Source organism: Dermacentor silvarum, chromosome 5 (genome assembly GCF_013339745.2).
Source record: "Dermacentor silvarum isolate Dsil-2018 chromosome 5, BIME_Dsil_1.4, whole genome shotgun sequence".
Taxonomy (NCBI): Eukaryota; Metazoa; Arthropoda; class Arachnida; order Ixodida; family Ixodidae; genus Dermacentor; species Dermacentor silvarum.
In genome coordinates this window covers 98747023-98761803 of record NC_051158.1, presented here as the reverse complement: position 1 = coordinate 98761803, position 14781 = coordinate 98747023, and the positions used below count along the sequence as shown (strand labels likewise).

General features: G+C 46.8%; 1 protein-coding gene across 1 annotated transcript in view; it reads right to left on the bottom strand.

The window, feature by feature from the left end:
- Positions 1-2495: 2495 nt before the first annotated feature.
- The window catches only part of LOC119454264 (fatty acid synthase-like), a 45441-nt gene continuing 33155 nt past the window's right edge, over positions 2496-14781 (bottom strand). Inside the window, exons 8-10 of the mRNA XM_037716238.1 lie at positions 11018-11254; positions 6715-6942; positions 2496-2503 (exon numbers count right to left, since the gene is read on the bottom strand). Of these exons, the coding sequence (XP_037572166.1) occupies positions 2496-2503; positions 6715-6942; positions 11018-11254 (473 nt within the window). The remainder of the gene's footprint in view (positions 2504-6714; positions 6943-11017; positions 11255-14781) is intronic.

Below are 14781 nucleotides of genomic sequence, written 5' to 3'. Positions count from 1 at the left end.
ATAAACAAGTACACGTGCCGATATGGTGCCCTGTATCTGCCTTTTGAACGTCGCTATTGTAAATGGCACATAAAACTTCAGCATACAAGAAGGTACAGCTTCAGTGACATCCTGAACTAACATTAGGAAGAAATCGGAAGCAATATTTTTTGTAACTTGTTTGAGCAGTAACTAGCCTATGTATTGCGGTGCTGCACAAAGGGTTGGAGGCCAGAAAGTGCATTTTAATAAGTTTTGACTGGTTGCCGGATGATCTTGTTTTGTTCTCGCAACGATGCCCGGATGTTTGCGTTTGGGTGCCCAAATAACGGATCTTGCTTTTGGCTCAAGGTCACTTGAAGGTCGCCGACAGCGGGAGCTAAAAGCATTTCATGCTTAATAACTGACACCCTTGCTTTCTTCATAGCTTTTGGAAAAGGGTCTCAAAGCTCGGCGCTACCGTGACGTCATACCGATGCTTTTATTTTAAAGAATGCATGCAGTCATGCAATCAAGGTAACATTTTGAAATATCCCGCAGGAAGATGGGGTGGACGAGGTACGGCGTACTTCATCGTGGGCAATAGGGCTTCCTGCGTGGAATGTGCTCCGCCTTCTGGCGGGTACTGGCATGTCCTCGAAGGAAAGACACTGTCAGTGGGTTACCTCCTAATTTACATCGCTGAGGCATCGCACAAACTTATATGACGAAAGCATTTAATGAGTAGCTTTGCAGAAAGTCCCCGTCGGCGAATGGGACTCCAAACCCAGACTTGCTTGCCTGCTGGATCAGTGATGTATAGGTGCTGTAGAATAACGTTGCGTGTCATAGTAGTGCTGTCAAGTGATTCGGACACGTGCGAGCTGTCACACTGTGCCAGTGCATTGAGTGAATGCTTCAGCGTCCATGTTGTCCGTGTCTTTATTACTGCAGCCATTCAGTAACATTTCGTCGAGCATAGTCGTCATTTTGCGGACTTTAATAAAGGTGAATGGGCGTCCTTCGCATTTTAATGCATAGTCATTCTTTGGGCAGTACTCCAACCCTGTCATGCGAAAAGTGTAATGTCTTGCATCTGCACAAAAATGCGTAACTTACAAAGATACTTAATCGTCAAAACAGTTTAAATGTTGATGATTGGTAGCTTTTAAGTGATTGGGAACAATTTGAACAAAAAATTTATTATTGAGAACACCCTTAGGGATAGATAGAAAATTCATGGGGAAGCTTAAGTAGGGGTGCACCAACTAAAGTTTGGGGGGGGGGGTCAACTTGAAAATTGGGGTTGGGTCGACTTGAAATTTGGATGTGAGCCAACTTAAATTTGGGGGTGGGTTAGCTTGAAATTTGGACATAGGCCAACCTAAATTTGAGGAGGGAGAACTTGAAATTTGGTGATGGGCAAACTTAAATTGTGGAGTGGGCCAACTTGAAATTTGGGGTGGTTCAAGTTAAATTTGATGTGGGCCAACTGAAATGCAGGGGTGTGCCAACTTAAATTTAAATTGGCCGACCAGTTCTCTTTTCTGTGTCCTGTCTTGGTAGCCCTCCTTTTAAATAACAGAAAACTACCAACATACCCAATTTACTGGTCTTAAGTTTGGGGTGGGCCAAGTTGAAATTTGGTGGTGGCCCGACTGAAATTAGAGGGTGAGGGTGAGCCAAATTGAACTTTGGAGAGGACCAACTGGCATTTGAGGGTGGCACAACTTAAAATTTGGGGGTGGTCCAACTGCAATTTGGGATTGGGCCAACGTGAAATTTGGACATGGTCCAACTCAAATTTGGGGTTGGGCCAACTGAAGTTTGGGGTTTGGCCAACTTAAACTTGGGGGTGGGTAAACTTGAAATTTGTTGATGGGCCAACTTAAAATTTGTGGGTGAGCCAATTTATAAATTTAGAAATAGGCCAACTTAAATTTGGGGTGGGCCAACTGAAATTTGGCGGTGGCCCAATTTATATTTGGTGGTGGGGCAACTTGAATTTGGCATGGATCAATTTAAAATTTGGAGGTGGGACCTAAATTTGGGGAGGGCCACCTTGCTATTTGGACCTGGGCCACCAGAAATTTGATGGTGGGCCAACTTAAATTTGAAGGTGGGGCAACTTTATATTTTTGGGTGGGCCAACTTCAATTAGGTGTGGGTCAAGTTGAAATGTGATAGTGGGCAAAATTAAATTTGGTGTGGGCCAAGTAGAATTTAGGGGTGAGTCAACACTAAATTTGGGCGTCTGCCAACTTGAACTTAGAGTGTGGTCGAACCTAAATTTGGTGTGGGCCAACTTAAAATGTGAGGGTGGGTCGAGGTAAATTTAGGGTGTGCCAACTTAAATTTGGAGTTCTGCCAACTTGAACTTTGCGGGTGGGCAAACATAAAATGTGAACATGGGCCAATTTATTTTGGGGTTGGCCAACTTGAAATTTCGGGGTTGGCCAACTGGAAATTTGGACCTCCAACCTAAATTTGAGAAGAACAATTTGAAATTTAGGGGTAACTGAACTAAAGTTCAGGATTCAGCCACCTGAAATTTGGGGGTGGGCGAACTTGAGTTTAGAGTGGCCAACTTGAAATTGGGGGTGGGCTGTCTGAAATTGCATTCATTGCATTGCAGTACAAGCATTGCAATATACCGCTACTAACATATGGGGCAGAAACTTGTAGGTTAACAAAAAGCTCGAGAACAATTAAGGACCGTACAAAGAGCGATGGAACGAAAAATTTTAGGCCTAACGTTACGAGACAGGAAGAGAGCAGTGTGGATCAGAGAGCAAACAGGGATAACTGATATTCTAGTTGAGATTGAGCGGAAAAAATGGAGCCATGCAGGCCATGTAATGTGTAGGATGGATAACTGGCGGACCATTACAGAAATCTTACAGAATGGATACCAAGAGAAGGGAAGCACAGTCGAGGTTGGTAGAAAACTAGGTGGGGTGATGAAGTTGGAAAATTTGCAGGCGTAAGTTAGAATCAGCTAGCGCAAGACAGGGGTAATTGGAGATCAGAGGGAGAAGCCTTCGTTCTGCAGAGGACGTAAATACAAGCTGCTGATGATGATCACTGAAATAAAGGGTGAGCAAAATTGAAGTTTTGGGAGGACCAACTGGAATTTGAGGGTGGGATAACTTGAAATTTGGGTGTGGGCCAACTGCAATTTGGGATTGGGCCAACTTGAAATTTGGACGTGATCCTACTCAAATTTGGGGTTGGGCCAACTGAAGTTTGTGGTTCGGCCAATTAACTTAAACTTGGCAGTGGGTAAACTTGAAATTTGTTGTTGGGCAACTTAAAATTTGTGGGTGAGCCAACCTGAAATTTAGACATAGGCCAACTTAAAATTGGGGGTTGGCCAATTTGAAATTTGGCCGTGGGATAACAGGAATTTGGTGACAGGCCAACTTGAATTTAGGTGTGGGGCAACTTGACACCTGGGGAGGGTTAACTAAAAATTTTGGGGTAGGCCAACTTTGGGGTAGGCCAACACAGGTTCTACAGCAGCTCTTTCACTTGGTGCTGTGCTCACGTTTCTGTGTTGTGGCATCCAATTGCGGTGTCTTGTGGAAAGTGAAAGGGTCCTTGCTGCCGATCACGTTATTTAGACCAATCAAGGGGATTTCAACGACGAAATAGTGGAAATAGTTCTGCTGTGCATGGAAATATCCAGCCTGCCCAGTGAGCCACATGAGATTTTTTTAAAGATAAAGAGCCTTTCAAGCGAGCCGGAGGTCAAAAACAATGCAGGAACTTTACCGGAGTTGTCCAAGTATGCATAAGCTTACCCAAAAATTTCAGATGGCCCACCCCCACTATAAGCTTTTCCCGAAATTTCAACATGGGCCAACTGCAAACTTCATGTTGGCCCTACCCCAGTTTAAGTTGGTTCACTCCCAAATATCAGTTGGCCCACCCCTACTATAAGCTTCCCCGTGAATTTTCTATGGAGTCCTGGACAACGAGAGTTATCACGTGGAGTATCTCTCGTTGCTCAATGGATACCTTCCCACGTAGGGATCGCCGGAAATGAAGAGGCTGATATGCTGGCTTCTACTTGCACTCATAACGACTGTGGTTGCCCTGAAATTTTGTGCAAGCTTGGTGAAGCTCGTCTGCCAATTTGTCGCCACCTACTCAAGCAGTATCCAGACCAGCGCGTCGCAAATGGAACGTTCCCGCCGCGTGTTCAAGGCCGAGGCTTGCCTCGTCCGGCTAGAGCGCAACTACTGAAGCTAAGGGTTGGCTGTGTAAACGTGCGCAAACGTTCATACAGACAAGGACGTGTGGCCAGTCCATCGTGCACGTCTTGCGGTTGCTGCGATATGCTACATTATCTGATATTGGAGTGTACCCCTTTCAGTGCGCAGCACATGTCGCTAGTGAGGGACTATCATCTCCTTGGCCTACGGTGTACACCACTAGACGAATGTTTGTACCCAAGTGGTTGTGCGGCTCGACGCGATCAAGCTTGTAGCACTCTCCTTACTTTTCTGAAACTAACTTGTGTTCACGTTTGTAACTTAGAGACTGTTGCTGTATGTGACCTGTACGGTGTGCTCTACTTTATTCTTTGAGATTTGTCATCTTGCTCTTTCTTCCCTCTTTCCTCCCCTTCTTCCCATCTTCCATTTCTATGTTTATATTTCCTCCTTTCTAAACAGTAGGCACGCGTTAATTGTGCCCATTTCGGTGGCAGTTGCCAGCCGGCTCCTCGCTTTCCCTTTCCTGTCAAATGTACATGTTTCCAAATCAATAATAATAATAATAATAATAATAATAATAATAATAATAATAATAATAATAATAATAATAATAATAATAATAATAATAATAGTAATAATTATAGTGAACCTATAATGAATAATGTTTTAATGAACCTTATAATGATAATAATAATAATAATACTCCCATGAGTATTCTCTCAAATCAACCTCTTTTCGTTTAAATTGTTCCTTATGACTTATATATCTACCAATTGCCTACATTTGCACTATTATAATGACTAAATGTCTTAACTTCGTAAATTACGCATTTTTGTGCAGATACAAGGCATTAATTTTTCGCATTACAGAGCTGGGGTACTTGCCAAGGAATGCTTGTGCTATAAAAAAGGAAGTGTTTGTGCATAGCGAGTCTCTCCAGAAGGTGCAAGCACTTGTTCGTGGCATTCCTCCCCTGCTACAGGTACGATGAATGACTGTTTTCGACCTTGAATAGTGGCGCTATCACGCGTTTGTTTTCGTATTTCGCGCGCTTTCTTTAAAGGCAATTACAAGAAGCTCCATCAATGGTACTTAGTTGCAAACACTTCAGTCGGCCATCTTTAAATGTGGTCTACAACTTTCGAATTGGCACTTTCTTGGTGAAGCCAATATTTAAAATGTTAGGCAATTAGTTCATACTAATTAATTGACTTTGCAAACGAAAAAAAATACCGCAGACTAGGACACGCGATCCCCAACACCACTGAGTTGGTTTGAGCCTCCTAGCACACTCTGTCGTTTTTAAAATATTAGCTACATTTAGCTGGGACACCCTGTATATGCGTCAGGATGTGGTCGCGGCGACCGGCAATCAAATAGCTACATAGTGCTCAGCGCCAAAGTGGCATACACAGAGTAAGCACGGCTGGTAAGCATGGCATGGGCGTCACCGATTTGGTAGTTCAATTATGATTACAGCGGAAGCTGCAAGCAAGCTTTTATTTTCTCCTTCAACTAAAATGGGGTACCCAGAGGTGAACTGCTCCAAAGCTCTCTAGCTCCACCCCATATAACCATTATTCACTTAGCTGATGATTTCAAGACCATCTAGGAAGTTTTACTTTGGGCGACATCAGGCCTCTATGGTTGAGAGGACTCCCGAGCAATCAGGCAGCTTCTCTCTAAGCCAATTAAGATGAGATCGGAAAGGCGCCCTGATAATGTGCTTCCATTCGGTGAACGCCTCTGGTCTATAGTCCAATTATGCTATCGACCTTGAATTCATACAGGAAAAGTCCTTTTCGTCGCAAATATGTACTTTCTTGCACCAGAAAGCATTATAACAGCAGCTTGAGACACACATTGTGTAATAGCTAATGCAGGAATGCGGGGATAATGAACAAATTTATTGACGTAGCACATGCCGATAAACCGTTGATTCGATCTCTGGCTTCCTACGTTGTTTCAAAAGGATGCTATTCGACGTGAATTGTATTTGTGAAGCTGCTGATTGCATTGTATGCTAATGCTGCGATATTGTCTTTCAAGTTCTCTAGCGATAGCAGTAAGAGGCAGGTTCTAATCCCTTGACATCCTAATCTCTGTTCTTCCTAGCCGCTTTCCTGCATTTGACTCCTTTGTTGTCCATTTGATCAGTTTCTCTTCTGCTGCTGAACACTTCATTGGACATGGCGCTATTTATTAGCCCCACGCCACACAACTACTGCGCAAGTTCAAGAGGGCTCATTGTGGACAAGTTCGCGAGGTTTCTTATAGATTCTTGTAACGGGGGGAAATAAAAACACCGCACGGAAAACATATGCCGCGTTCTGTGTGTAGTTTTGAACCACACACAGAACACGTCTTTCTTAAAACAAAGTCTGTCTTAAAAGAATGTGTAGTTTTCTGGGAAGGAACACTTTTTGTTTCAGCTACAACACACCACCGGGTCACATTTGTTTTCTAATAAACGGGTTGTTCTCTTTTTATTCATGCAACTTATGTATGCGCGAAGTGCGGCCGTAGCATTGCTCACCTCCGGCGCCTTCTGCCCCACCAGGTGATGCACGCGCGAATGAAGCGTCTCTGCTGCCTTCGCTGATACCTCGAATTTGGGCGATTGTGAGTTGCCGAATCTTTTGCGTGGACAGAGTCAGGTCGTAATCCTGCTCCAAAGTCTGCTTCACCTCGACACTCATCAGGGAGTCGATGGCCAGCTCACCGAGGCTGATGTTCGGGTTCAGGCTCGACGTATCCTTGACGCCTGCGTGAACATGCGGGGCGACGAAGGCAGATTGATGCGACTTCAATTAAAATGCATCATCAACAACCTTCCGGGAACCACTTCGACGTAATTGTCGGGAAAATTCACGTAATAAACGCATTTCTGTGACAAAGCGAGCAAGCTATTCTGTTTGTTTCAGCTAAGTTCCATCAGAGCTAACAGCATACCCGTCGGAAGACACTCTCCTGTTTAAGACGTCGCGTACACCCATGTCATTCACAGCAATAAGGGTTAAGAATAGGCGGCGCGTCTGTCCTTTAGAGACTGATTAGCGCCTTTAGTGCAATTGCAATCTCTCTCACGATAGGTGCGTAAATGGTGATAAGCTGTTTCAAACGATGATTATCAGGAAAAGCGGCACAAGCCCAGGGGCCCAAGTTGGAGTCAAAACGGTTTATTGAAAAGCGGCATACTACTGCATTGGCACATACTACTGCACTGGCACATACTTCTGACCCAAGTTGCCGTGAAACACGTTCACTGAAGAGCGGCACTTACCCAGCTCCACATACACAGTGATTTAAGTGTGGCGAAACCTGTGATTGATGAAAGGCACGTATCCCGTACCACGTACACAGCGACCAAAGTTGGCTTCAAGGAGCTTCAATGAAAAGCAGCACACACCCAGTGTCACATATCAAGTGACCCAAGTTGGCATAAAAGAAGCTCATTGAGGTGCATCATATACTCAAAGTTACAAACCCAGTGACACAAGTTAACCCGATGGTTGGTTTTGAACCTGGTTTCCTGAACACAACAATCCAATGCTCGACCCAGTTCACGATGGACTACCCAGTGACCCAAGTTGGGCGGACATACACATGCCGATAACTGGGTGAAGTTCCCAAAGAATGCTAATCCCAGTTTGCGGGGCGCATTTATGTACGTTTTTTCATCGGCTAACCTTTTTCCCTCCGACTTGGGTTACTATAGGCAGTTCATGGTCTAATAGGAAGAGCAACGGGGCTGCTGTGCTGAGGGCACCGTGATGAAAATGAATTGTCGAACCAACTTAGGTCACTGGTGAAGTGGCACTGGGTACGTTTCGCTCTTTAAAGAACCTTTTTCGTGCTAAATTGGGCCACTTGGTATGTAACACTGGTTTATGTGCCATTCTCGAATGAATCTCGACCTTTGACACCCACTTAGGCCATTATGTATGTGCCGCCGGGAATGGGTAACTCTTCAGTTGACCACTTCAAGCCAACTTAGGTCGTTTCCTATGAATTAAATTATATTCCATGAAAATATTCGAGAGAACTCACCTCACGAAAACTGTCAACGATAATGCATTCAGCATTCAGGCAATATAGCGACGCAACGTAATGAATGACACGTTTACTGCAGTGGGACTTCTCTCTCGCAGTTCCCTATGAACACATTGCGCCATCCTATGGCACCACCGCGAAGCCTGAGCGTGACCTCCGAAATGCATGGCGCGCTGGTGCATGCGCTAAGAAGCGCATCATGTAACGCATCATGTGACCGCCGGACTCATGATGGAGAGTACGTACCAAGTGCTTTTTTTTACCTGCACACATTGCACTACGTACTACGTAGTGGTGCTGGCGAGAAATCCACGCATGGCCTCCGAGAACAGAGATGCATGGCGCGCCGGTGCATGCGAACGCTGATAATTGTTCTCTAGGTTGCCGCCCACTCGGTGGTGCGTACTGAATGACCAAAGTTGGCGAAAGGTTCATTGAAAAGCGGTAGGTACCCAGTGCATTCATGGCACAGTTCGCTGAAGCGTTTGCGTGGAAGACGTTCATTGAAAAACAGCACATACCTAGTGCGTGTGTGGCGAAGCTCCTAACGCGTCGCGCTGGTGTCCTTCAGGAACCCGTGTGAAGTGGGTTCGATTCTGCCCAGCACTGGATAAGTTTTAAAGGTTTTCTAATGGTACATTCGGCTGGTCAAAATCGCCCCTCTCAAAACTGACTGGCCGAAATGCAGCCGGCCATCTCATCCGCTGCAGTACTTCTACTTCACGCTGCTTCCCACTGTACGCGTTGCCACCGCAAAGTCCGCGCGGGTTCGATTTCGCGGAGCATCGGGGAAATTAAAAGGATAGTTTCTGTAATTATAGAGAGACATATTTCCTGTGGCATATACCTAGTTACCGAAGTTGGCTTCAAAGACGTCCATTGAAAAGCGGCACACACGTATTGCCACACACCGAGTGATCCAAGCTGGTACCAAAGAGTTTCAATGAAGACCAGCACGTACCAAGAGCACGTACACAGTGCTCCAAGTCAGCGCGATAGAGATTCATCGAAGAACAGTACAAACCAATGCCACATACTTTGTCCAGCATATCCAGAGACCCATTTCAGCGTAACAGTGGTTCAGTGAAGAGCGACACGTAGGTACACAGTGCAACATGCTCAGGGACCCATGCTGGGCCGATGTTTGGTTTCGAACCCTGTCCTCTGAGCATAGCAGCCTGACACGCTACCCATTGGACCATGGACTACGGAGAGGTCCAGAGAGAGAATAAACATCGTTAATATGTAAATGCAGCTTTGGAGAGGCGTCCTCATTCCAGAATGCCTTGAGCTCTGGCCGCGTCCTGGGCCCTCGCAATCAGCCGTTGCTGATCTTTGAGGTCGGAGCTGGCCAAGGCTCTCTCCCAAAACTCGTTGGTGTGGTAAGGGTTCGGAGGATCGAGTGGTGCCTCTCTGCGCCCCCTACTATGTGCCTGAGGGACCCGGGCTCTGCGCAGAAGCGGCATTGCGGAGAGAATTGTGTAGGGCCTATGAGGTGGTTTCTGGTTTGGTGGGGGATGTGTTAACCTGTAGAGCTCGGAGGAATCGCCCCTGCTCTCTAGGTAGGGACTTGTGTGGGGGTGCATATGTTCTGGAGAGGTCCAGTTTTGCGGGAAAATGGCTAGATACATAGATAGACAGAAAGATAGACGAAATCAGGTCACTGGGCAGCTTACACTCTAATAAGTAAACATCAGGATGCAGGGTTCAAAACCAACCATCCTACCAACTTGGTTCACTGATTATGTGTCACTGGGTGTGTTCCGATCTTGAATGAACCTATTTCGCGCCAACATGGATAACTTCGAGCTTACAAGCGTGCGAGTTCACGGTGCCCGTGGGCAAAGACCTCGCTTTCTAGCACGCTTCCGGCACTTGGTATACGCCGCTGGTAATGGCATATAACCAGTGCAGCAATTTAACGAAATAGACACCCATCATAATATCAATTAATATTCCCAGTAACTCTGCCAAGGATTTCCGAACCACGGATTCGCTGCCAATTTTTCTGGCACCACCGTCATCCATATGGCATATTCTGATTAAACAAATGCACGCAGTCTTCATTTGTGGAAAACCTGCATAAGTGGCCAGTAAAGCGTATTGCCTATACTTAGCTCTAGGTAGTCTATATGATGTATGAGCCTTTGTCCCTCAATACAACGACAGCAGTGACAAGCATACGCTCCAAAGGCAAAGGCAGAGCACTTTATGCACTACAGAGGGTCATCATGGTGCTGCGCCTGAGGCCAGTTGCCATCCACTTGCCCCCACTTTAGTGAGGGCAAGTGGATTAATAGTTCAAATAGATAAGTAGATGGCGCTGAACAAGGACGCGGAGAGGAGTAAAGCGGCCGTGTGTGTTAATACTGTCCTCGATCTTTGCTCTGCGCCATTTGTTTACCTATTAGACCACGAGGTCTTGGTAACAGAAGGGTAAAGGCCATCCCATGACGAAGACTCCGAAGAAAGAATTCCTCTACGCAGATTAGTTTACGAGGAATGGAGCCTGTATACTTGCTACCACCAAATCACGATATTACTGATGGGTCCTCGAACAAAACAAAAGTTAAAAAAGGATCGACAGTTAAGGTGATCAACATGTTCGAACAATGTGAAGAATAAGTGTACCTCGAGCCAACGTTTCGATAAAGCAACTTGTTTTCGCCATCGCAAAGTCCGCTTGAGGAGACATTAACTCCGGATGCACAAACCTTGTCCGACCACTGTTAATCGCTACCGGTTTGTCAGTGTTTTGTTTCTCCGCCGACTCGCAGAAAACTCACCGAGTATGCGCGCAACAGAATGCAAGAGGTCCTGCTTTACATCGCCGTCCAACTTCTGGGACTGGTCCGCTCTCACCAAGCTGCAGACCACCGGGTGTCTGTGGCTCAGGAACTGGTCCATCACCGCCAAGCAAGACCTTATATCTTGCGGCGTGGTGCCACCGAACGCCGCTTCGTCCCACGTGGTGTCGCTGACAAATCCGACATCGCCAAAGGCGCCCCACTGAATGGCCAACCCTGTATGTACAAGGGCAATCGAGAGTTCCAACGTTATGTATCCAATCACGATAACTGAAAATAATGACAAGAAATTCGGGAAAACCGCACAAAAACCGGCGACATATATATATATATATATATATATATATATATATATATATATGTGTGTGTGTGTGTCGATGGCTTGGACAGCGTGTCCCAGCCATCACGCGGCACGATTTTAAAAGAAGAGGAACAGCGTTAAGCGAAGCAAACCTTGTGCGTATTGCTTCCAGTACACTGGACTAGCCGCCAGTAATTTATTTCGTTACTGAGATTTAATTAGCTAATTGTAAGTAATTACCTCGCTTGAGAAGTACTGTCCTAATTGTCAAAGTGTCAATGAGAAAATTGTGCAGCAACATGAAAACCCCCGATACAGCTTTCTGTTGCTCAATACGTGCTACATAAATGTGTTTTTCCGAGTGCAAAAGGAGCCCGCGAATACACGCAGAATTACCGCGCGACTGGTCCCTCGAGGCACTTTGCGGGTATTCGCGGGCTTCTTTCACGCTCCAAAAAAGCACTGTTATGTAGTACAGAACAGACTGCACCGCCACAACCAGTCGTCGAAAGGTTCACACGGAGTGGACGGCGCACAAGATCTCCGTTAGGAATGAACTTATGAACCGCAGCTAATTGTTGACCTATTCACTAGGGGGCGGGCGGGGGGGGGGGGGTGTTGTAGCGCTGCGAAACGGCGCTTCAGTGCGCAATGCGAAAAGCGCATGGAAGCGCTTTTGAGTGAAATGTGACGTGGAATGACAGACAAAAGAGACTATTTACACTGTATTTACAAGAGCAGCGTAGGCGGAGACCAAGATGGAACCCAGCACATGCCAAGCCCAGATGCTCGTCTTTGTCTTCATTTGCTGGATGTCTCTTGAGCGTCAGCTGTATCGCCACAACATATATATATATATATATATATATATATATATATATATATATATATATATATATATATATATATATATATATATATTTATATCGCTGACATCGTCTTCACGTGCCAGCGCTTCGACGAGCTCGAGTCCGTACGCTTGCAGCCGGACTTCAGCGAACACCGTTCTGCGGCAGACCCTGACTTGCGTATGATGATCCGGGCGATCATGCGCGAAGAACTACAATCACTTGGCTTGTCATCTCCGTTGGTGATTCCTGCTCAGCCTTCTGGTGCAGCATTGCGCGATGTCGTCAGAGAAGCACTTGCGTCAATGACCTGCTCTGCGCATGTGGACCCTCCGGCCCCTCGCACCTTACCAACATATGCACAGGTTGCTACCGCGCCTCCAACTAGTGTACGTTCAACGTTGCCTCTACTTGCATACGCGCAGGTTGGTGTCGCTCCTCCAGCCAATGTCCCCTCATTACCACTTGAGCCGTGCTCTCCCCATCTGACCACACTATCTCACAGCGCACCGAGCGCCCCCTACTACCCGCCATGGCAACCGTCTCGTCCTACCTGTTATTACTGTGGTTATCGCGGCCATGTATCACGTTTTTGCCGCAAGCGCCAATAAGATGAGCGTCACGGCTACGACCTGTGTGAACGTGCTGCGAATTCTGGTGGGGCCTCTTGCCAAAGCCGTCGTTACGCTTCCTGTCCGCGCCGTTCCCCATCTCCGCCCGCAACGACCGAGACACCGAATGGTTACCGCACCACCAGGCGCCGATCACCTTCGCCCTTCCGCCGCTCCTCGTCACCGCTTTGGCCTGCCTCATTCACCTCTGACCGCCGCCTGGAAAACTAAGTAATGTAGTTTTCGGAGGAAAAACTGCATTCACCCACATGACTACAATTCCTTCAGCGCGCCCTTGTAATATGATGTCCATGTTTGTTGAAGGTGTGCACGTTGAAGCTTTGGTGGACACCGGTGGGACTTTATCTTTAATGCATTCTGATTTGTGTAGGCGTCTCAGCAAAGTTACGACGCCTTACGATGGACCCGCGCTGGTTGCAGCTCAGGGGTACACAATCCGCCCATCCGCGTTTTGCACAGTGCGTGTATTCAACGATGGCATCGTTCACTACATACAATTTGCTGTGCTGTCGCCCTGCTCCCACCAGCTCATTTTAGGGTGGGATTCCCTTGCCTCTGCTTCTGCTGCTATATGTTGTGGGCAAGGTGTCGTACATATGACAGACACCGACTACTCGCTCGGCGATGAACCGTACCAGTCACTTCGTCTACTCGCTGCAAAAGATACCGAGCTACCTCCAGGCTGTCAGCAAATTCTGACCATCACATCCGACGTCATCGACCACGGCGATGTGTTAGTGTTACCTTGTGCGCGTTGGCTCACAAAAGGGATAGCCATTGTTTCAGGCGTAGTTAAATTTGATAATGGTTCCGCGCTTCTCGCCGCAAGGAACACAACGCCTGAGAATATTCTACTTCCTAAAGGCACCACTTCGGCTTGTGTTGCTGATTCAGAGCCCCTCTCTGTTCGCCTCAAGGCTGCTCCCTACGAAATCCCTTCTGCTGAACATTCTGCCTCTACCTCCGCTCTTGCTGCTGTAATCAGATCGGACTTGACCCCTTCGCAGACGCAACAGCCTTGTTGAAGAAGCATGAAGGTTCATTTGACGCCCATTCTTCGACATTGTAACAGATGACCGTCACAGCGCATCGGATTCAGACAGCCGGCAGATCCATCGTGCATCGCCAGCCGTATCGCGTGTGGCTAGCTGAGCGCAAAATTATTGAGCAAAACGTCGCTGACATGCCGCAACGTGAGATAATTCGCCCCTCTGCTAGCCCTTGGTCGTCTCTCATTGTTTTGGTCCGGAAAAAAGATGGCTGTGTGCGTTTCTGTGTAGATCACCGAGCGCTGAACAAGATCACGCGCAAGGATGTCTACCCCATGCCTCGCATTGACGATACCCTCGATTCCTGCAAGGTGCCGAGTACTTCTCCTGTCTTGATCTGCCTTCAGGTTACTGACAAATTCCGATGCACGAAGCCAACAAAGAAAAAATAGCGTTTGCAACCCCAGATGGTCTTTACGAGTTCAACGTCATGCCATTCGGCCTCTGCAATGCTCCCGCAACTTTTGAGCGCATGATTGACACCGTTCTGCGTGGCCTGAAGTGGAAGACCTGCTTGTGCTATCTGGATGATATAGTTATTTTCTCGTCGACATTTGCACAGCACCTGCAACGTCTCGACGAGGTTCTCACGTGCATAGTCAGTGCTGGTCTTCAACTCAGCACCAAAAAGTGTCATTTTGCAAGCAAGATGATCAAGGTCTTATTGTAAGCAAGGATGGTATTCGACCTGATCCTGATAATATTTCGGCGGTGCTTCACTTTCCTCGTCCAGAAAAGACCAAGGACTTACGCAGTTTCCTCGGCATCGCTTTCTATTTTCGCCGATTTATTCGCGATTTCGCCTCTATAGCTACACCTTTACACCACTTAATTCGTTCTGGTGCTCCCTTCGTGTGGTCACCTGAATGTGAATCTGCCTTTGACCAGCTAAAGGGCGCCCTCACATCTGGAC